The sequence below is a fragment of the Haliotis asinina genome, chromosome 14 (assembly GCF_037392515.1).
Source record: "Haliotis asinina isolate JCU_RB_2024 chromosome 14, JCU_Hal_asi_v2, whole genome shotgun sequence".
In the NCBI taxonomy this organism is placed as follows: domain Eukaryota; kingdom Metazoa; phylum Mollusca; class Gastropoda; order Lepetellida; family Haliotidae; genus Haliotis; species Haliotis asinina.
Genome location: NC_090293.1, coordinates 36,712,423 through 36,735,912, shown reverse-complemented (window position 1 = coordinate 36,735,912; position 23,490 = coordinate 36,712,423). Strand labels below are relative to the sequence as shown.

General features: G+C 38.4%; 1 protein-coding gene across 3 annotated transcripts; it reads right to left on the bottom strand.

The window, feature by feature from the left end:
* Nucleotides 1-553: 553 nt before the first annotated feature.
* On the bottom strand, nucleotides 554-15,529 carry LOC137261831 (uncharacterized). Of its 3 annotated transcripts, XM_067799629.1 has the most exons (4): nucleotides 15,415-15,529; nucleotides 14,507-14,595; nucleotides 12,036-12,100; nucleotides 554-2,081 (listed from the first exon to the last, which is right to left on the bottom strand). In XM_067799629.1, exon 4 carries the CDS (start codon nucleotides 2,077-2,079, stop codon nucleotides 1,279-1,281), a length of 801 nt encoding a protein of 266 aa, XP_067655730.1. In that variant the 5' UTR covers nucleotides 2,080-2,081; nucleotides 12,036-12,100; nucleotides 14,507-14,595; nucleotides 15,415-15,529; the 3' UTR covers nucleotides 554-1,278. The 3 variants fall into 3 exon arrangements, with proteins under 3 accessions (XP_067655730.1, XP_067655731.1, XP_067655729.1); XM_067799630.1 differs by lacking the exon at nucleotides 14,507-14,595 and having other exon boundaries at nucleotides 15,415-15,479; XM_067799628.1 differs by lacking the exons at nucleotides 12,036-12,100; nucleotides 14,507-14,595 and having other exon boundaries at nucleotides 15,415-15,519.
* Between the last annotated feature and the right edge of the window lie 7,961 nt (nucleotides 15,530-23,490).

The window sequence follows — 23,490 nt, the reverse complement described above, 5'->3', positions numbered from 1 at the left end:
CCCTTTTGAGACTAAGTACAAATCATTTCCATGGAAACTGAGAAAATGATAACTCACAAAAATCTGTTAATGGCAAGAGGCACCACTTAAGGGATTGCCTCATATATCTTGAAAGATATGAAATAGTTGTGCTCTAGAAACGAAGCTTATCCCTCCCTCTCTTTTGAGAAGTCCAAATCGTTTCCATGGAAACAGGGAAAAATAAAAATGCCAAAAATCTGTTAGAAGCAAAAGGCACCACTTTGGGGTCTACCTCACACATCTGCCAAGTTTTTAAAGATATGAAAGATATTAAGAAGCTTTCAAGTTGTGTTCCGGAAACGGAGCCCATCCCTTCCTTTGAGACTAAGTACAATCGTTTCCATGCAAACCAAGAAAAATAATAATGACAAAATTCTGTAAATAGCAAAAGGCACCTATTTGGCTCATGTTTGATATATCTACCACATTTTATTGAAAGATATTGTTTTTTTTCAGTTGTGCTCCAGAAACAAAGGTCACCCCTCCCTTTTATACTAAGTTGAAATCATTTCCATAGAAACCAAAATAAAAATGACATTTCTATGCTTTTATAATGCAAATAAGCATATATCCATGACATACTCTTATGACATAAAAACATATATGTCACACCCCAATGTATATATGCAAATTAAACAATCATGATCAAATATCAGTGAAAACATATTTGAAATACACTAAATGCTGTTACCATTTTATAATTTTCATTTATTCTAAGAACTCTGTTGAAGCATTTTGTAAAATAAAAACTGAGGAACTCTTTCTTTGAGTGAATAAATATGCCAAACTGGTTAAATAACTTAGTCAACATGGCAATGAAACACATGTAACCTTACAATCGATAGATATACTTTCAAAAGTGTCTGATGTTGATTTTGTTACTTATATCTTAAGAGAGAAAGAGTAATTTGTAAATGATAGCGAGTTTTACGCTGCACTCAGCAATATTCCAGCCATATGGCAGCGGTCTGCAAATAAATACGATCAACCAGATAATTCAGTGATCAACAGCATAAGCATCAAAGCAATTGGGAACCAATGAAATGTGTCAACCAAGTCAGTGAGCCTGACCATCTGATCCAGTTAGTCGCATCTTACGACAAACATAGTCGCCTTTTGTGGCAAGCATGAGTTGCTAAAGACCTATTTAACCCTGGATCTTCATGGATTTTGTAAATGATAACAGAATTCACCTCTCTTATTTTTCTAAATACAGGTAAGATCAACTGAGTCTTTGTGCATCATGTGAAGATCATTTTAATCATCCTTGACTTCCTCCTGACTTGCACGTGAACGAAAATTTTTTTTATTTCCTCGTTTTCTCTTAAATGAAACTTTTTCATTTATGTTTTTTTCACAAACTTCAGCAATCTCATCTTCATTTTCTATTTCCTCTACGTCCAGCAGAGCCACCTCCTTCTGACTGCTGGTGCTGCAGCTCTGTGAATTAATTTTCTGCCCCTTCCTGTCTTGGCGCCTCACAAACTTTATTGCCATCTTGGAACAGGCAGTCCCATCCAGGTCAGCAGGTGCATCTTCTTCAGAATGTCCTTCAAGTTCTCGTAATCTTTTCCTCTCATCTAAGAACTTGAATGCTGCCTGTGTGTTAGAAGAATCAGACATATCAGAGTTGGACACATCGTGTAGAGAGTAGGCTGTCCATCTATCTGGATGAAGTTCATAATCTGGGGTATCATGTCCATGACATCTGCGGTGTGAAAATGGTTTAGGAGGACATTTAAAATGCCTATCTAGATCCTGTGTATGCCATGGTCTGCCATAACTTCTGTTTTGTGAGTGGATATATGGTTTGTCACTGTGCAGATCATGCTTCTCTCCATGATGTTTATACTTGGCAATTTTCTCTATTGTTCTTGTATCATCTTCATTTGGATCTTTCTTCAGAAGATCATCATAAGATGTCTGATGAGCCTTCTGATGTTCCTCATGTTTTATTTCCAGTATGGAGAGACAGCCAAAGACATTCTTGGTCTTGTCTGCAAATCTGTCAGTGCTGTTGCTCAGCTGGAATTCTGGAGCCTGAGCTTGATTTTCCATAACTGGAATACAATAGAAGGTATATTAATAATTCAAACAATGTACCATTGCCACTAATCCTGCATTTCTTATTGTCTCTAACATATGTCTAACATATGGCCTCTTCAATGATAAATTTCTGTAACAGGTTGTGTGAAAGACAGTATCTTGATATTCTAAATTATCAAGTATGTATAAGTTAGGATAACCTATCAAAAAAACAATATTTAAATTCTGAAACACAATTGGTCGGCATTACATCTGATATACAGAATAGCTTGTGCACATCCAACAGGATAAATAACATCAAACTCATAATATACTCATGGAAACAAGTAAGGGAACACATGGAAGTACAAGTGCTCCTTTATTCGTAACAAGGTGTTTATTGCATTGAGGGTGCAATTTTGGAAATAAACATTTCCAGACAACTTATATGGGCTCCCCATTCCAAGTGGGATGGGTCTGTAAACGGTTGAGTTCCCAAAGTACCAGTGAAATGCCCTCCACACCTTTCTCATGCTACATCCACAGCTTGATCACTCAGTCATTATGGTAAACAAGATGTTATTAATCCAACCTTGATGATCTTGCTGACTTCATCCATCTATGTGTGACTCCAATATTCCTTCTAGCCTTTAAAAACGTGTGATACTAAGGTGGGTCATGTCAAATTGCTGTGACTTGGTAGCTATACAGGATTAATTATTGATTAAATTAAGTTCACATACTATAATTGACTTATGATACAGGTAAGGCCAACAATTAGAAAATGACAAACCAAACCAAGATCTGTTAAACACAGTCATTAAACATTTGAATTTGAAGAAAACCAATCTGAAATGAACCCTTCATCTTTGATACAACAGGTTTTTAAAAAGCTTTTAAAAAAATACACAAAGCTATTTAGTAAGTGGTGAGATGTAATATCTGTTATATTTGGGATTACAGTTTCTCAGTCAAGTACATAGTCTAGGTCTTTTGTTGGGTTGAGTCCCATTCGTGATATGAATCCACACCCTCAGAGTCAGGTACCCAATTGCTAGCACACAGAGTCAGATGCCTAACCTACTCAGATACCATGGCCTCCAAGGTTGGTGAACTTTAAAAAATAAACAGAATACTTGTTAAAAGTTAATAGCTCCTTCATCACAGTATACAAATGGTGCAAGGGTGCATCTAACACTGTATGAGAAGAAATAAAACTTCAACACTTGGTTTGAATCTGGTGTTGAAGTAAACAATGTCTAGTACTGGCAGATGAATTAGGAAACCATATGGGCCAGGAATATTACAAGAAAAGTCATGTTCAGATGTTTCTGCATCCTGTATCTTGCAGGTCATCAGTGACTACATTCAAATGTATTTGCTTCTCTGTTCAGTTTCTGTTGGCAATGTGCAGTTTGTAAAGCAAGGTAAAAAGAGCGCAGTAAATAGGCAACCTTCCTGAATCTGTGAATTAGAAGTCGATACAGATAATGTTTAATACTTGTGTTAAGTTTGTCTTTGAATCAGACAGTGCCTGTGGTGTGCCACCTACCCAACTTTCCTGACAAGATATTTTCAAAGATGACATGACAGCTCTTTTCCTTGGTACCCACAGGTGTCTTTGTCCATGCAATACACATTCTTAGCTAAAAGAGACAATGGATTCCATGCACAGTCTTAAAGGATAGGCGTAGTGTCTAACTGGACTGAATGAGACTGGTAAGGTTCCTGTGCCCCTGAGTATCTCTACTGCAACCCTAGACAGTCTGCCCACTTAGTTTTCACACCTTGAGTGAGACTCCATTGGAAACACCTAAAAGATTGGGGACTGAGGAGATAATCACTCCTACCCAATAATGTGTATCCATAACACAAATCATGCAGAGGTTCTCTGAAAGAAGTAAGAGTTCTTGCAAGTATTTTTCTCTTAAGTTTCAGACCTATCAACTTGTCTGTGTGACTTCCCATAAGTCTGAGTCGCACTGTGAACAAATCTTTGCAGCTGCAACTGCTATCTTTGTTTCTACTGGCAAGTTCAGTTACTGTGAGAATGCGGAGCCAGCATAGGGGGTTATAAAATTATCGGAACTTACTTATCGGAACGTATATCCTGGAGATATCGAGGATGTATTAAGGCAAGATCACATTGTTTTGACCATCACTACCCAACTACTGTTCTAACTTGTATTTATCCAACACCAACCATTGTTCCTGACAAATTGGATTCAAGTATTCCCCAGGAGCTTTGGCAGTCTAAGTAAACTTAGTCTCAGTGTTATTTGTTACACTCCACCACTGAGTGGTTGTTCCTTTTGTTATTGTTTTTCTCCCATGAGTACCCGAATGATATCCCAGAAACAGTCACTGGTTCGTAACCTCTGCTGCGCAGTCTGTACGCTCAATTGAGAGTTTAATTATAGACAGATCAAATATGGTGAAGTCATTTTTACTTGGAACACTTGCAACATGCAAATGTTGAATTTAAAACAGACTAATTTTATAGCAACAATGTCAGGCTATTACCTTGTTCAGGAATGTATCCATCAATATCATCAATATCATCAATATATTCATCAATATCATCAATATCCACTGGTAAATAATCCTGCTATATGTTGTGTCTAGAGTCTGATTTGCAAAAAAAGTGACACATGGTTTCAGGTCTTTCATATTGGTGAAAACCTAACAAACCTCTCATTGGTCACCCAAGATAGCACACCTGGCAACTATTTGTATAATGTCCGCCATTCTACAGAATTTAGTTAACCAATAATGAGAAGAAGAAGCACATTAAAGAAGCACAGAAATAGGATCAAATTGTGTCAGTCACTATACCATCCAGGCATCAGAAAAAAACTACACTGCTGGGATATTTTGTTACAATCAGACAAAGAATACCATGGATATTTTTAAATAATGGCGTATGATGGGCATCCGGCCTCATGACTGTTTAGGGTGAAGAAATTCTGCTAATGTGGACAGGAGCCCAGCCCTTTGTCCATCACGGTCCAGGGAGTGGGTGCTGACCAATTTGCAGTTTGGTTTCGCAATTAGACCGTTGGCATGAAACATTATTCGCTCCACATCAGTGCCCCTTTAAGTAAATCCAGTAGTCGCTCAAGGAGATCAATATAATCAAGAGACTTCAGAATCCATTCATGAGGGACAGTGTTGGATGCTTTTTTGTAGTTATGCCATTTGTGCCAAGCAAGGGCATCCACTGACATTTTCTGTAAATTCACTGCAAAGTCAACATTTCATCTTATGAGGAGTACACTGCCATCAAGAAAATCAATCTCAAATTTTGGACTCTGAAAAAATTTCTTGTCAAGTTTAACATTTGTGCAGGCTTCCTTGATTTCATTATGAGTTGACGCGCATCACCAGATCACCAGAATCTCCACATCAATAAAAGCCATGGACTGATCCATAGGGGTGTGTGTGTGCGTGAGCGTGTGCGTGTGCGTGTGCGCATGCGCGTGTCCAGTGTTTTGTGATGTGATGTGTTTTGATGAGAACAGTTAAATGAGATCACACTCAAAGGGAGATAACCTTTATATACTTGGACAACAAATGTCTCATATCATTTTATTTTCAACCAAATTTCAGAGGTGAGAAAAATCATCGCATACTTTCAATCACTAACACTGACCAATACTAAGATAGTGTTTTGTTTCACAAACACAAAACATGTTGTGTACAGTTCCCTTATTGAATATTTAATACAAGTCTCATTATCATGACACATTGATATACCTATACAAATACGGCAATGACAGAATCATTACTGAAGCTGAAATTCCAACAATATAATTAGATATAGGTAAATCAAAAACCATAAACTGCAATTCTATAGAACAAAAGATGCTATAATGTATAATTGAATATGATTAACATTTCTTAATGTGCCACATACCAGTTATCTCCAAATCTATTTGTCACAGGTTCCATGAATGGTAAACATTACAGTATGTGCATGACAGTTTTACAGTAAGTTCTGAGTTGACTTGTTTTGAAGCATCTAACCGTCAGAGAAGTTAAGGATGGTCCAAAACCTGGAAGACCACATAAGCACAAGGAACATGATGATCAAGTCCAAATTTGTCTGCCAAGATGCAATCCCGTGACAGATGCCAAAAAACTGCAATTGAGACTTTTCCAACTCTCCATCTGTATAATCAGGAGGCTGCAGGTCCGAATCAGGCATCCCTTTCTCACAAACTGGCACAGGCTTGGTGCCATCTTTGATACAGTTCATGGGCCTGTTAATAGTAATTAAGTTCTACACACTACTGATGGACTCTTTGATGTCCATCCCCTTGCCAGTCATTTGACAATCATGGACAACAATGCAAGACCTCACAACTCTGACTGCCCATTTGTAGAACATCATCGAAAAATTACCCTGGTCCACAAGAAGCCACTAAAAAAAGTGAGTCAGTTTAGTTTTGCACCACACCCAGTAATATTCCAGCTATATGGCAGAAGTCTGTAAATAATTAAGTCTGGAGCAGACAGTCTTGTGATCAACAGCATGAGCAGTGATCTGCGCAATTGGGAACCAATGAAATACGTCAACCATCAGCGAGCCTGACCATCCGATCCTGGATATTTTTGGGACTATCTTGGACGCCAAATTTGAGCTATATATCTTCTTGTTCAGTGTAAGACAACACTGGCAGATTTTTCTGTGCATGGGATGGCTACACCAGGTAGTTATCATTAACTGAAATATAATCAAAATGTTTGAGCACTAATGGTGACCATAGTTTATGGCATTGTTGATATTCTGACTTTTCCTCTTTGTAACCAAATTTCAGTTTGAGTTGTTTTTGTGCTTAAATAAGAATTAAATATGCTACAGCTACAATAATATTTTGTGGATTTGCTTTCCAAAGCAAACACAACATGTAGCAATGAGAATGAAGTGGGAGGTGCTTGATTAATGCTCTTGGGTGTAAATCAATTTCAAAATTTGGGTAAAATGTCTCTCTCGAGATAGTCAATCACAAGAAATATGTCCTTTTTCTCTTGTGCGACATCCTTGAAGTTCCCTGAAGCATACATAAACAGAACAGTATGTTTTTGAGTGAACATAATTTTTTTATTTCAAACTTATCCTGATTGATGATGTTACTCCAGTGGTATGAATCAGGATAAGTAGCATTTTCACTCTGAAAAATACATATCTTTCTTTATCTCATTCATAAATTGTGGTTGAATTAATTGATGTAGGCGGTGGGCAGTCACCTAAATGTGAATTTATGTTCTGTTCATATAATGCAGTGGGAACTTAAAATTTTCTTGAATCTTGGTGAAAAAGGGGTACCACATTCTTTTCAGTTTGGGAGCTACTAGAACCATAGGTCCAAATTGTTGAATACCACAACAACCTACCAGAGTCTCTGAGACACTGGTTGGCAAAGACAGTATCAGACAGTATCAAACAACCTTCCATAATGGGTGTGATGGAGAGGTTGCCATGAGGAGCTAGCATGGATGCCATGGCTCTTACTTCAAGCAGATTGGATGTTGCAAAAAGGATTGAGTTCCACAGTTAAAGACTTCTCTAAAAGTGGCGGGCAGTGGAGGCATGAATATAATCCTTTTCTTCGAGCTGTTCTTTTCAGGTATATACTAAGAGCACTGAATCTTCTATTTAATGCCATGCCAACAGTCGATGCCAAAGGGTTTGAACTGGAGATATTAAGGTTGCTATCTTGTTGCCAACAGGTCTGTCAGTGGGCAACCCTCCTTCAGAACTGCAATTTGAAATGCCATTCACTTAGCAATAGTTATTTGTAAAATATTCCAAAAGGAATTACGTTTGATTGGTAATGATGACCATTATACATGATGATTTTGTGGACTTTTTTTGGATGGTTATGTATAGATGCACACGTTGAAGATTTTGTAACAGTCATTTGGCCTTATCAGCTGCCTCAAATCTGGATGATGGAGCATCTTCATGTTCAACATACTTCTTGTTGAACGTGTCCATTTTGCAGATTAGACAAAATCTCTCACCACTAGTTTTACAAAAATAACATTTTTCTTTTGATTATCATTTTTTATGTTTTTTCAAACTGATGTCTAATGTCACTTTAATGTAGCTTGCATCACAATGTTTTAATGAAACAAAAAAGACATCATATGGATGGTTTAACTGAATAATGGAAAGATAAAAAATATAATTCTGTTACTTTTGTCCATATTAAATAATCATGGTGCCTTAAGTTCTACATGATAAAGGACCAAAACTGTCAAGTTTACTCAACAGAATTCATCTTAAAGATAACAGCTTTGGTCAGTCAACAATCAAAGCTGCCACCAATTTTTCAAGATGACTGCTTTTGATCATACAAAACATCTGGGCCCACTTGCACAAAACGATCTTAGAGCTACAATTTTTGTAAATCCTTAAGATCGCGATCTTAGGCTTCGGCTACAATCGCCATCCACTTGCACAAAGCAATTGTAGGCTAAGATCATTGTAAGTTACAATCAAAACTTACAATTGGTCGGAAGCAATTGTAAGGAGCTAAGATCATTGTAGTCAGTAGCAAAATGGCGTCCACGCTGGTGTCAATTTCACGCAAATAATTAGCTTTACGTTTGGGGATTGCTTTCACATTGCATAAAACTGTATGATTCGCCTCGACACTTCAGCGACACGGAGAATGCAACATCGATTTAACGTCAGAAATATCGTTATTAGCGGTAGTGAACAACAGAAATATCGAGTCGATATCATAGAGTACAATTCTCACCCGATTCAGCATTGGAAAAGTATGAACAACATGCCCTGTTGATAAACAAGGAAAGGATAGTAACGAAAGGTGTCTGCATGCGATTAGCAGTGGCCATGACCTTTTCAATAACTCAAGGGCAGCTAATCTTAGTTTTTACGCAAGATGGGAGTGGTTTCCCTTTGCATATTATGCCGTTGCCGTAAAATCCTCAATGACTAAATACAATGCACGTTTTGTTGTGACAGAACAGATCTCCACATGTTTCTTTTTGGTTAATGATTTTGTCTTAGTTTATCATTGAAATAATCTACAGTTGGATAACGTGCAGAATTATGTTTTTTCTAGTTGTGAAAATTGAATCTGACGAGAGACAAGAGTTGTAAACTATGCATTTTAAATAAGTATTCTTCAAACGGGAAAAATACACATGCTGGGGTATGTGAAATTTGCATAAAACGTTTTCTTAACAAAACGAAAAAATAATTACCAACAAAATATCATAAAGTAATTAATATACTGTGGATGAGCATTCAACAACACATACAACACACAAAAATAAGTTACGTTTTGATGTTTCCCTGTAATGAATTTTCCACAACACTCCAACAGTCATGTCACACTTTCATATCTTTACAAATCTAATGCTTGTGGGATATATTTGGGATTTTACTCCAAATAACACCTACAAGATGCCGAACATAGTTTGACAGCCACTGACAAATCATGGTACATTTAGGCGTTATGTCATAAGTAAATTTTATTTATGTGCTATCTTTTCATTTCATGATTATTATGTCAATAACTCAAGACCCAATGTGTTAATGTATTTGTTTGCATTTCATTACTTGCATAAAACATGATATTTCTGTGGTTGCAGTATCACGTCTAGGTCATAAAAAAATTAGAATGTAGAAAAGTTAGAGAATAACCCCTGAGGTACGAGTGATTATACATGTTACCTTCCACGTTATCGCTTCTTTCTTCAACGTTATCATTTCCTTCAAAGATTTGTGGGTTGGGGTTTTGGGGGGTTTTGTTTTGTTTTCATGAAAAATCTGCAAGGTGCGATTAAGGAAGGGGTGTCATTTGCGTGTAGTAACCAGTTCCATGTTTTATTTGCGCTGCATGCTATGCGCACTTGAAGACAACTGTAGACAGGAGTCGAGTTTAAGAAATTTGTACCTCCAACGTTGAAGAGTTCGATCTTAGTTAAGACTGCGATCTTAAATTCATGCTGTCTTAAGATCGTGTTTGTGCAAGTGGATTATAGCAATTGTATGGTGATTGTAAAGTTGATTGTAGGGGCCTAAGATTGATTGTAACTAAGATTGCTCTGTGCAAGCGGGCCCTGGCTTTTTTGGATATCCTTTGCAGGCTTTCATCACTATAATATTCATTCCTAAATGTGTTCTACTGAGATATACTTGAGGCAATTGGTCAAAAATATTTCATTAGCATCATTTTGCATATTTTCATTTTAAGGTTGTTGATCTTATAAAAAAAAAATACAATAAAAAAATAAAAATAAAGAAAAGAACATGTGGTTCTTGGTTTCTTTATTTCTATTCAGAAACTGCTCAAAGAGTTTTGCTAATTTCACATCCAACTTAAAATTAAGCACCTGCTATTTTAAACTGATGGCTAATATACCATAAACCTTTTAGAGTCTCTCAAGATGTCTTCATGGATTCACATGAGTTGCTGCAATGAATCAATATGTTGCATTCTCTGAAGTCATACTGGCTGAGTGATTAATTGAATCCAACAAACAGTACAAATCAGCTGCTTGAACCCACACATGTTGTATCACAAGTATGTTAAGAGCCTCTGCTAGTTATTCGGTAAGTTGGATGTGACATGACTAATCAAACTGTTTTGGTGTCACATTATGTTTACGTAAAATCACGAAACATGGCTCAGTTTGTTGGGTGAGAAACCACTCCTCAATTTTACATGGGTGGAAATAGAAGTTTTCATGGTTCATTATCTCAAAATTTGAATTAAAGATTGTGATAACTTTCTTCTCTCATGCCAAAAAGTTGTAATCCGACAGTCCATCTTCAATTTCATTTTCCTTTATGAGAAGATTGTATGCTCTGTGCATGTTGCGATGGAGAATTCAGTCTTTCGTCCAGTAACCAAATACAGCAAAACACTATGAGGTTGACACTAATATCGTCAGAAGGAATCTTGTGAGAGTTTGCAAACAGATCAGTCAATATACATTACAACTGCTGAATATGTTGTACAATGTTTAGAAATTGGCAGGGTGTTACAATGTGCTGACCCTTGTGAGTCATGCTTAAGACTCCAAAATATTTCATGTTCTAACTGGCTCTAACAACAATAGGATGGATGCATGACACACTTTTTGAGGGGTAAATTGCTGATTAGTGAAAATACGGAATCTGTGAGCTTACAACCTTCACAAAAACTCATGTTGCTAAGTGTAATGTAATGTAACTTTGTTTACATTTGGCATGATTAACACATAAATACTTTTTGGACATTTGTTTTTGTCTGTACCCCAGGGGTAAAAACACTGTTTGGGCAATACGTCTAAAGAGTAAAATCTAAACTTAGCATTCAGTGATTCATCATACATGTATATTGTTTTTATATGTTATGACTGATTTTCTAGTCACATTGACCTCAAAACATCCAAGCCAAAATGGCCACGAAAATGTCAAAATGGCCACCAACCCCTAGTCAAAGTAGCCATACCAAAATGTCAAAATGGCCATACATTATTATTTTTTTTATTTTATACTCATACCATTTTCTCATGTTGTATAATCTGAAGGTATAATCAAGGTGTAAAAATGACAAAAGTAGTTATATCAGAACAAAAGTGATGATTATTACACATCAAGAAATCATATTTTCCACAAATAACATCACTGCATGAAAACCAGAGTGTTCTATGTCATTTAAACCTAATTATATCTCTATTTATGATAATAACCAACCTCAACCTCAATTGTTGTATAGACCATATAGCTGGTATTTCTGTCTGTCTGTCTGTTGAACCTAATTTGGAGATAATGGACTCAGAACACTGAAATCTGATTTTCTGACCATTTATCAAAAGAATATCTCCTCAGCTGTAGTATGATAACCATAACATATTATTTTTACATAAAACGGACTTGGAAAACTCTAGTTTTGGGGTGACGATATATCTGTAAGTTCTCTCTTCATGTACATGTATTCTTGTACTGGGCTGTTGTCTACAACCTTGTTGGTCAGCTTTTCAGCAGTGGAGCAGACAGACTCCTGTAGATTTGCCATGGCTACTTCACCTGAAAAAAATAAGAACAATTGCAACACACACAGATTAACAACTTACTGAGCAACTACGGCTTAAGTCATGTGGCGTCCAAGTGGGAACAAATACTATCTTCTTTCAAGAAAGCTTTAATTTATAAGAAATGACACAATACATGGGACAAATGACGGATGCTCCTGCAGCTGAGGCATGAGTACAATCTAAGATTGTATTCAGCACCTGTCCAACCAACCTTCCAAAACACAATTATCGTGAAGCGCCCCTAAAATGACAATGAATAAACCATAGTTACAACACTCCTCCACCCTTAGTTACAAACCATTCATGTCTGGTTAACAATTTTATGTCCAGTCTGTCTGGTGCTTTTGCGTCCTACCAGGCTATCTATGTTCAATCACAGATTTCCACTTCTGTTTTAGCTTTCGCTACAGTCACTGTAACCAGTTTCACACTTTCAGAACTAGTTCTGATATGGCAATTTAGGCATAACGTGTCTGATTCTAGGGAAGAAAAGGTACTTGGAACGACTTCTCTGGTTCATATCTTCACTCAACCTCTTTATGGTGTACGTGATCATCATGACGCTCAATGGTCATGGAATCCTCAAGGTGAATCTTAAATGAAACATGACCAGTTTCTTAAAGGTCACATGCAACGTAAAACACAACTTTGCAGATTCTGGTACCTTTTGGTATGCAATTACTGAAAAAAATCATAAAAAATGCCAATTCAATCTATAAAGTTGAAAAAAAACGCGATGAAAAAAAAGCCCGCGAAATCGGAGTTCAAACGTTTCACTAAATTCCCCCCAGCGCTGGGGGGAAAACTGGTTTCAACAGCTGTGCTGCGCTGCGTTCATAACGCATGCGCAGTGAATAGATTCGCGGAGCTTGAAACAGTATGCATACTGAGGTCGTGAGCAGCAGTCTAATCTTGGTTGTGTATACAAACAAGTAAATAATCTGCTCGTTACGTAAAAAAAACAAGTTGATTATGGTGAGCAGTCTGTCACAGAGAAAGCTCAGTGTCTCGTTTATTCACACCTATATGTCTGCCTGCCTGTCTGCTAAAGACAACATGCAATACACAGCTTCAATCATTGACCACGTGCAATTTGAACTTAACACCTATCAGACTATACGACATAAAGAAAATAAGCTGATTTATTACTCGTGCACCCGAGTCCTGTGTCTGCCACATTATGTAATTAGGCACGTGTGATACACATGACATGTTTTTATGTCTGTGGGTTGCAAACAAACTACATCCATTTTTTTCGGATGACTGGATCTCACGGAAACTGGTGCAAACTCTTGTCAGTTTCAAGTCCTGCTTTGTACTTGGACGAATGACAGATTCCAGCCGAGCAGTACTTTACTATCTCTACTGACATGATTTTTTTATTGGATCGAGCGCAAATTCAGAGAATATGTATTTTCCAAACCCAACATCTCTATATACATTCTTCATGGATAACAACTTCTTTTAGTGTATATGATTTAGTTTGACAACAGTATATGAATCCATACTGAAACGACGAATCAACTACACTAAAAGAAGTTGTTATCCATAAAGAATTTTACTTTCTGGTGACTGGCTATACTTCTAAAATGGCCATCAGACAGATCATCTTTCTGTACACACAATGAAACCTAGCATATCAGCAAATGAAACAGCCAATCGGAAGCCGTCGTTTCACTTGGGTGCATATCCACCCGCTATGGCTGGGTTCGGTCTCCCGAGGGCTTCGTTTCGGGGGAAGTAAGCCCAGGTTCAAAATATTGCACTTTTGAATCGCGATTGTACGCTTATAATTGTGTTTATTTGTTTTTTTAAAAGCAGCAGTGTATATCATATGTCATGAATAAGTGATAAACGTGTTTTAATTATGTTTGATTTTTTGGTTGCATGTGACCTTTAACAAAGATCCTTGCCAGCTACTTGTCATCACTGACAGCAGTTGAATACATATACTAACTCGCCAACTGTACATTTTTGCTTCTGCGTATGAACTTTGTCCGCCCACTAACATCTGTGCCAGAGACTGACCTGTAGTCCCCTCTGGAGTGTCCCTATACCTGAACAAGAAACATGAAATCTTGGTCTGTATTCTCTTGAATCCAGGTTTTATTGTCTGTACTGTACTGTACTTTTGGCCAACCCATTTGATGCCACAGGGGTATGTTTTGCTTGGAAACAGTGTTAGAAAGACATAGGTGTATAGACCCTAACCTAGTACTACATAAGGAAAGTGATGTAACGATTAAACCATCCCCTCCTCAAACAAAGATGAATTTCACCACATAAAATATTTTCAAGGCCCCATCAAGGCCTATGGATCGAAAGCTTGATGATTTCCCCACGAAATGAGCTATAAATGGTCACAACTGTATCATTATTTCAGACAGCGAAAACTCACCTTGCAAATTTGTTTCTTATTCCAGCTATGTTGACAGCAGCTATGTGAGGCTAGATTTGATTGGCAGCAGCATTCCATGGATCTAAAAACTTATTGCAACATCCACTTATCATTTCCTTGACAGTAAGCAGGCATTTTCTCCAAAATGATAGGCAACCATATTCACTGGTTGGCCATAGATGCCATAGACATATCGAAGTACAGGAAAAACAAAAACATCTCAAAATATTATATTAGTAACAACCTCAAAATATCATTTGAGAAAGCATTTCAAGAACAATATTCATTAACATGAAAAAAATACTGTATGGCCATTTTGACATTGGGTTGTGTCCATTTTGACCTTTTTCTAGGGTCAATGTTGCAATGTTTTCGTGTGGCCATTTTGACCCGTTCCCTTTTCAAGGCTTATGATTAACATATATTTGAAACTGGAACGAAATCGACGTAGAAATGGGTATTTTAGAACATCCAAAGGGCAGTTACACTTATCTGGAACTCTCCATATTGTCTCCATTATGGCGACATTCAAGGGGTGAGACTCCCAAGGCTTAAAAACCTGATTAAATCCGGACATCCCGACCATTTCAACATGCATTCGATCAAAACTTGCCTTCTCATTAACACGTGTTTTTATCTGAGTTTGATTTTTTAACAGGTCATGTTCAATGTTTAATTATGTTTGTTTATGTCGCACATTAATTTCTAAATACATTACTATCGTTCCGATACATTAGTTTCAACAAAACTACTAAAAGCTAACCTGAGACGTGACAGGTATTCACCACGAAAATGAGTGACATAGCGGAATATTGTAGGCACATACTGACAACTGGTTGGCTTGAACTATCGGTCGGAAATATCAAACCACATCAGCGTATTCTTATTTAAAAACCGACGAAACCTACCTCTCGAAGTTGGCTTTGAAACGCTGACAACCCCTTGCATGTGTTCCTTGAGGAGACGTGCGATCGTGCTCGCGTATGTAAACGATCGCGTTATTCAGGGGAAACAACTCCTCCAGAAGTGCCCGCTTCTCGTTTGAAAAAAAATGAGGGGACATTTATTCTCTGCCGTATAGCAGGGAGACTCTAACTAGCGAAGTCGTCACTCATCGAAAAGCCCCTTAACGTATGTTCACGGGGATTACTTAACCAGTGTAGCCAATATGGCGGCTTGGAATTTAAGATTGAGTCCGGTATATTTTCAACAGTTGATTAAATACGCTGAGTTGAGATGTTGTGTCAACTGAAAACCTACATTTAGAGGATACATTAAAGGTCAATCAAACATAATTAAAACACATTTATCACTTATTCATGACATGTAATATACATTGCTGCTTTTAAAAAAACAAATAAACAAAATTATAAGCGTACAATCGCGATTCAAAAGTGCAATATTTTGTACTTGGGCTTACTTCCCCCGAAACGAAGCCCTCGGGAGACCGAACCCAGTCATAGCGGGTGGATATGCACTCAAGTGTAACGACGGCTTCCGATTGGCTGTTCCATTTGCTGACATGCTGAGGGTTCATTGTGTGTACAGAAAGATGATCTGTTTGATGGGCATTTTAGAAGTATAGCCAGTCACAAGAAAGTAAGATTCTTTGTGGATAACAACTTCTTTTTGTGTACTTGATGCAAAATCATATACACCAAAAGAAGTCGATATCCATGACGAATGTATATAGAGATGTTGGGTTTTGAAAATACATGTTCTCTGAATTTGCGCTCGATCCAATAAAAAATCATGTCAGTAGAGATGGTAAACTACTGCGTGGCTCCAGCCATCTGTCATTCGTCCAAGTACAAAACAGGACTGGAATCTGGAGTTTGCACAAGTTTCCGTGAGATCCAGTCATCCGAATAAAATGAATGTAGTTTGTTTGCAACCCACAGACATAAAAACATGTCATGTGTATCACACGTGCCTAATTACATAATGTGGCAGACACGGGACTCGGGTGCACGAGTCATAAATCAACTTATTTTCTTTATGTCGTATAGTCTGACAGGTGTTAAGTACAAATTGCACGTTGTCAATGATTGAAGCTGTGTATTGCATGTTGTCTTTAGCAGACAGGCAGACACACATATAGGTGTGAATAAACGAGACACTGAGTTTTCTCTGTGACAGAGACTGCTTGCCACAGTCAACAAGTTGTTTTACGTAACGAGTAGATTATGTACATGTTTGTGTACACAACCGAGATTAGACTATTGCTCACGACCTCAGACGCTGGGCATGCATGCTGTTTCAAGCTCCGCGAACCTATTCACTGCGCATGCGTTATGGACGCAGCGCAGCACAGCTGTTGAACTGTTTGAGAGGCATTCTAGAAGTTGCTGAGATAAAGATGACAAGAATTTTTATGGATGATCAACTTCTTTATTGCAGGGTAGCGACGTTTCGGTATAGATTCTTATACCGTTTTCAAGCGCTTGAAAACGGTATAAGAATCTATACCGAAACGTCGCTACCCTGCAATAAAGAAGTTGATCATCCATAAAAATTCTTGTCATCTTTACAGCTGTTGAAACCAGTTTTCCCCCCAGCGCTGGGGGGAATTTAGTGAAACGTTTGAACTCCGATTTCGCGGGCTTTTTTTCATCGCGTTTTTTTTCAACTTTACAGGTTGAATTGGCATTTTTTATGATTTGTTTCGGTAAGTGCACACCGAAAGGTACCAGAATCTGCAAAGTTGTATCTTACGTTGCATGTGACCTTTAATTTTGTCACTTCAGTTTAAGTCAGATGATCGTTATTAGTGCCAGTATTAGTACAGTAGATTTGTAGTAAAGTTTCAAGGTGGCATGTTATAGCTCACTGGCCATCCAGTCTCGATTCACCGCAAAGATAGACTGAACTGTATCGGTAAAAACTTCTTTCACACGTTCGTTTAATTTTAGGAGGGGAATGTACGTTTAGTCGAAAAGTATTTGCAAGTAGCAGTGACAGTTATATGACTTATAAAGTTGTTAGTGTATTTGAGTTCTTTGAAAAATATGATATATCGCCTATCTCTTCTGTGAAATACTATAGATCTACGGCGTTGTTTCTAGTTATTGCTTCAAATCATTGCTTCAAAAACATCTTTCACACACACCTTTAATTTTTATGAGGGGAATATACCATCAGGTGAAATGTGTATGCAATAAATAGTGATAGTTTCATAATCTAAAAATTGTTAGGGTGTATTTGAGGTGTGTGAAAAATGTGACATATCTCTGATCTGATCCGCCACTGAAATACTACACGGCGTTGTTCGCGTGTTTTTAGTTATTACTCAAAACTTTCTGTCACATATCCCTTTAATTTCTATGAGGGGAATATACCATCAAGTGAAAGGCATTTGCAAGTAATGGTGATAGTTTTATGATTTTAGAAAAATTGTAAGGATATATCTGATGTATGTGAAAAATATGACATTCCGATCTGATCTGATCCGCCATTGATGCTTGTGATGATTGAGTGCTATAGTTCTTTAACCTCTCTCTTTCTCGTTCATCTTATTATTTGACAAAACTGGAAAGGTGTTTACAACGCTTTGTGGTAGTTGCAAACTTTCTGTTTTTGAGGGATGTGTGACAGTGTCTGGGGTAGAATAGGCCTTCAACAATCCATGCTTGCCATAAAAAGCAGCTATGCTTGTTGTAAGAGGCGACTAATGGGATACGGTGATCAGGCTCGCTGACTTGGTTCACACATATGGTATCGGTTCGCACTTGTGCAAATCGATGCTCATGCTGTTGATCACTGGGTTGTCTGGTCCATCTCCTTGTACTTTTACATTGCTACCTTGCTTCTAGTATGTGCAGTTTTAATAGCAAACATGTCCTGGTTTGATTTCTATAAGTACCCAGACAGTCTTATTTCCGTCCTCAGTTTCAAGATGGAAACATCGACATCACCATGCCTCCACAGAAAAAGAAAGATGGACCAACAAGGACATCTTATTTAATGATGGGGTGATGCGTTCAAGAAGTTCATCAAACATGGGTTGGGTGATTCTCGAGGGTTCGAGTGGAATTTGCTAACGTTTTTCTAGAGTCGAAAGATGGGGATCCCATTTCGGATACACAGTTGTATCATCAGAGAAAAATTATTCATTATTTTAAAAAAAAATGAAAAATATTTATTTTTAAAAATTGCATTTTGTGAAGTTTCTCAGTATATCGAGGGGCTAGTGCCAAAACACCTTAAGTAAGAAATCTTGTCAAATTTAGTTAACAGTGTTAATGCATTCACAAACAGGTATTCTACTCATACACAAAAGCCCATATCAATCAAGGGCCTAATTAGCTGGTTATGCGTCAGGGTTTAAACAACTTATCAATTATATCTCCTTTCAGTTTAGACCAGGTTATGTTATGTTAATTTACACCGTTCAGTCCTGCTCAACTCCTCTAGCCACGCTTGATATTCTCATGCCAGAAACCGTTAACTAGTTGAAGTCGCATCTGGCAGACTGTATGCTGGCGGGCAAGAATTTCCCTTACCGGTCAAAACAACTAACATGCTGATATGTTCAGGCTCTTTAGACTTACAGTTGATAAGGACCTCTCTCTCCCGGGTCAGATGGCCTTATTTACTGTTATTCTGTTGTGGCGTTATATAAGCGTGCATCTCCCAGCTGTTTGTAGGGTTTGTTTCACACTAGCCAGGGTTAGTGTATTTTGACCCTAGCGCTTGGGAGAGTGGCTATCTTCCAAAGTGAGTGTTTGTATTCGAAAGATTTACAGTACGGAAATCCCACTGAAACATCACAGGTAAGTCATATCTGTAAATAGTAAATAAGCACTTGCTAAATATAAATTTAACAAATATAACAGACATGGGTGTGGTAATATACTTAATTCACTTACGAGATTTGCTGTTCTAGTAATTTGCCAGCACTAATTAAAACTGAAACTGTAATTATTGAGTGTAATTATTGTATTATCACCAAATTCAGTTTGTGATATTAGACAGTGCCTTAGCTTAGTACTCTGGTTTTAGGTGTATGCAAGATGACTGAATGATGGTCCGACGCAGATGAAGATGAATTATTACAATCTGACATTGCCACATCTACAAGTTGGTCACTTGCCACTAATATACCAGTCAATTCTGATTATATTCAACACGAATCAAACCCATGTGGGGTGTTGCTGGATACCCAAACACAGTCTGATACATTATCGGATATGCCAGTACAGTATGGCGCAAATGAGGAAGAAAATGAGTCAGCACTGGGTCATACCGTTGAGGATAATCAAACCCAGTTTGTATCAATGCAGCGTGATGTGTCTCTTGACTTACAAGTAAAGACGGATACTACGCCCAGTTTGAAACACCAGTACAAAGTAAGTACAGACACACTGGCACTGAGTGGTGCACCTATAGACATACCCGAACAGACTGATGCCCCCATGGACATACACGAACACACGGATACGCCTGTAGACATACCCGAACACACAGATGCGCCTGTAGACACACCCGAACACACGGATGCGCCTGTAGACATACCCGAACAGACTGATGCACCTGTAAACACACCAGAACAGACATGCGCCAATAGACATACCAGAAAAGACAGATGCGCCTACAGACATACCGGAACAGACAGATGCGCCTACAGACATACCGGAACAGGCTGATCCGCCTGTAGACATAACAGTACAGACTGATTCGCCTAAAGACGTATCACACAGAGTGATGCACCTGTAGACATGCATGAACAGGACATGCTGCTCCTATAGACATACCCGAACAGACTGATTCGCCTGTAGACATATCAGAACAGACTAGTGCGCCTGTAGGTATACATAAACAGGGTTACGCGCCTAAAGGCATACCAGCACGGACTGATGCAGACATGCATGAACAGATTGATGTGCCTATCGACACAAGAGCAGACTGATGCACCCATAGACGTACCAATACAGACTGATGCGCCTACAGACTCGTTTGTGACGTGTTATGGACGCAGAGGAACGTCATCTCTGAGGGATAGTGACAGTGACTTTGACAGTTCAGATAATAAAGTATTGGCAACACTAAGGAGTAGAAAAGGACTGTTCCCTATCAATGACCCAACATCATCGTCAGGGGAAGAATATCATCCAGATAAAACCACACTCGATTCATCAGACTCAGAGTTTTACTCCAGTTCAGAATCTTCAAATGAACTTTTGATCAAAAAGCGAAAGTTGTTAAAATTGAAGAAAAAGAAGCCACGTGACAAAGGAAGCCTAGGTACTCCCGCAGCTGTGTCAGTGGCATCAAACAAAGGTCGACAGGTCCAAAACTATTCAGCGCAAATGCGCCAGATTCATGAAAGAAGATTGTTACAGCTTGTTCAGTCTAACGGATACACAAAACAACAGGTGCCTCGCGATGGTGACTTCTTCTTTACTGCGTCAGCGATCCATCTCTCAGGAAGTATGACTGCCACTCAATTGAGAAATAAATTTGTGATCATTTAGAAGAAAGGATGAACGAATACATTGACTTTTTTCCTATCAAGGAGGACAGCAATCTAGGAAAATGGCAGGAGTATTTGCTGGAAGTAGAAAAGCTGCGTGAGGCTGGCTTCTTCTCAAGTAGAGTTGCAGATTTCCTGCCTCTGTCACTGGCAAACTGGTCAGGGCAGTGTGTTCGAATATTTTGTAGCAAAGCATCTATCCCACTCATAGACATTACGCCAACAGCACAAGGAATTGAGAATGGAAAACGAATTGTCTTGGTATATACATCAATCACAGGATTTCCCGACCACTTTGATGCCTGTACGACTCCAGCAATGCCATCTACGTCATCAACACACATTTGCCACGGCAGCGGTGCATTGACGTCTGCTTCAGCAACATCCCAGGTATTTTAATGGTTTTGCTACATCACAATGCACTTCCACAAACGATGCAGATATTCCAACACCCACTCTTAATGTCCACAAATCACCGAGGCCAAGAAAGTCAGCAGCTTTCAACACTCCTCCATAGAAGAAATTATTCAGGAAGAGTCGATCATCTCCTGAAACCTGGATTAAAAATAAAAGGAAGCACTTAAGACTGTCTGGACAAGAATATGTGAATCGGGAAGGGATGACTGTGAGGGCTAGATCAGTACAAGCAGTTGACTGTTCGAAATATAGGTACAAATGTTCTGCAAACATCTCTGCAGAAACCCGCCAAAGTATTTTAAATACTTTTGGAACATATCGTCATAAACAAGGCAGAAAGACTTCATTTGCTCAAATACAACAGAAAAAAGACTCGAACATGCTTGGATGAAGAAAATTTTCTACAGAAAAAAGGCCAAGTTCACCGAACGTACACGTTTCACCTTGATAGAGAACGACACAATGCCTGTTAAACATTTTTCAGGAAACTTGTTGTTGGTGAATCCTATATCAATCATGCTCTACTAAATAAGAACCAGGGGACATTCGCTGGAACTGAAAATAGAGGACACCACAAGCCACATAACAAGACACCCACCGGTACACTAAAATTGGTTCGAGAGCACATAGGCTCATAGAATCATTCCCAACAGTTGATGTTCACTACACACGGCGAGATACAAACAGAAAGCGTTTGGGATCAACACTAATTATAAAACAAATGTACGAACTGTACAAAGACAAGTGCACCAGTGATGCTACCAAAGCAGTGCCTTCATCCCTGCCAGGAAAGTATTCACCGAGGAGTTTAACTATTCTTTTCATGTGCCAAAGAAAGATCACTGCTCCTTGTGCCAGAGGTACTACAGAGAAAAGGAGAACAGGTCAGTTCAGCAAGAACTTGAACAGGAGTACACTCAACACCAAGAGAGAAAAATGAGAGCACGTGAAGAAAAGATTAAGGACAAAGCCCTTGCTCTGAAGAACAAATCCATTTTCGTGGCAACGTTTGATCTGGAGTCTGTATTTTATACACCATGTTTACTTGTCAGTGAACTTTTCTATATGAGAAAATAGAACTGTTTCAATTCTACAGTGTATGACCGTGCCACAAAAGGAGGCACATGTTTTGTATGGTCGGAAGTGGATGCCCAGAGAGGATCGTGTGGGGCTGCATCATGTCTGCAAATTCAGCTGAAGGCTGTACCACCAACCGGACTTTAAGAAATATGCCCATGGCAAACTGAGAAACACCAAAATTGATATTGATGGTGGTCGTGTGCACTGGTTGTCAATGTGCTGGATGCACTACATTAAAGACACCCCAGAAAACATCCGTGTCTACACGCAGTCGCCGAGGAAGACCTCAGAGTATCTGTGAAACTCTGACCCAAAGGTACTGTGGAAAACAAGCAATTTCTTCAGCCAAGAAAAAAGACCTTATTTCAGTCTGTCGAACGGGTATTATACCGAGAGAGTATCATAACTATTACCAACTCCTGACAGATGCTGACAAAGTAGAATGCCTCCCCATTCCTGACGCCCTGATACTGACTGAAACAACAATCGTTGCTTTGTGCTATTACATGGCATAAATTATCACTTGGATTGTGAACATGGATGAGTATTGTGTAATTATCATAGCGTCATAATTTGAATTTATATATTTCTTAGTTACTTTCATTCAAACAGTATGCCATGTTTCCAAGAACAGGTCATGTTGTACTATTTCGAGGGTCATCATTTATTACAAAAATCACTTCTTTCCAGAGGACATAGTTATGGAAACCTTTTCCCATCTGATAATTTACAAGTTTACAGAGAATGAAATAGTGTTAAGAGGTGGACATCAATAACATTTAAATTTTGAATCCATATTGATCTGCTCAGATTCAACAAACATTCATTTTAACACCACTGTAAGAACAGTGTATGAAATGGTGTCTGCCCGGCAGCCCGCTGTTTGTTAGTTACATGGTTGGCTTACAACTTCATTTTATAACCGGCCCTATAGGACAATGTCATAGACTACAGGAAGTCTTTCGAAAATAATTTACAAATGTGGTAGCTAGGCGATGTCTGTATCGTTCATGGT

Bases quoted from the DNA above. Each gene is read 5' to 3' on its own strand.
- LOC137261831 (XM_067799628.1), bottom strand. From the start codon at position 15,454: ATGCAAGGGGTTGTCAGCGTTTCAAAGCCAACTTCGAGAG. The intron at 2,082-15,414 runs GTAGGTTTCGTC...ATTGTATTCCAG, and splicing joins TTCAAAGCCAACTTCGAGAG to TTATGGAAAATCAAGCTCAG.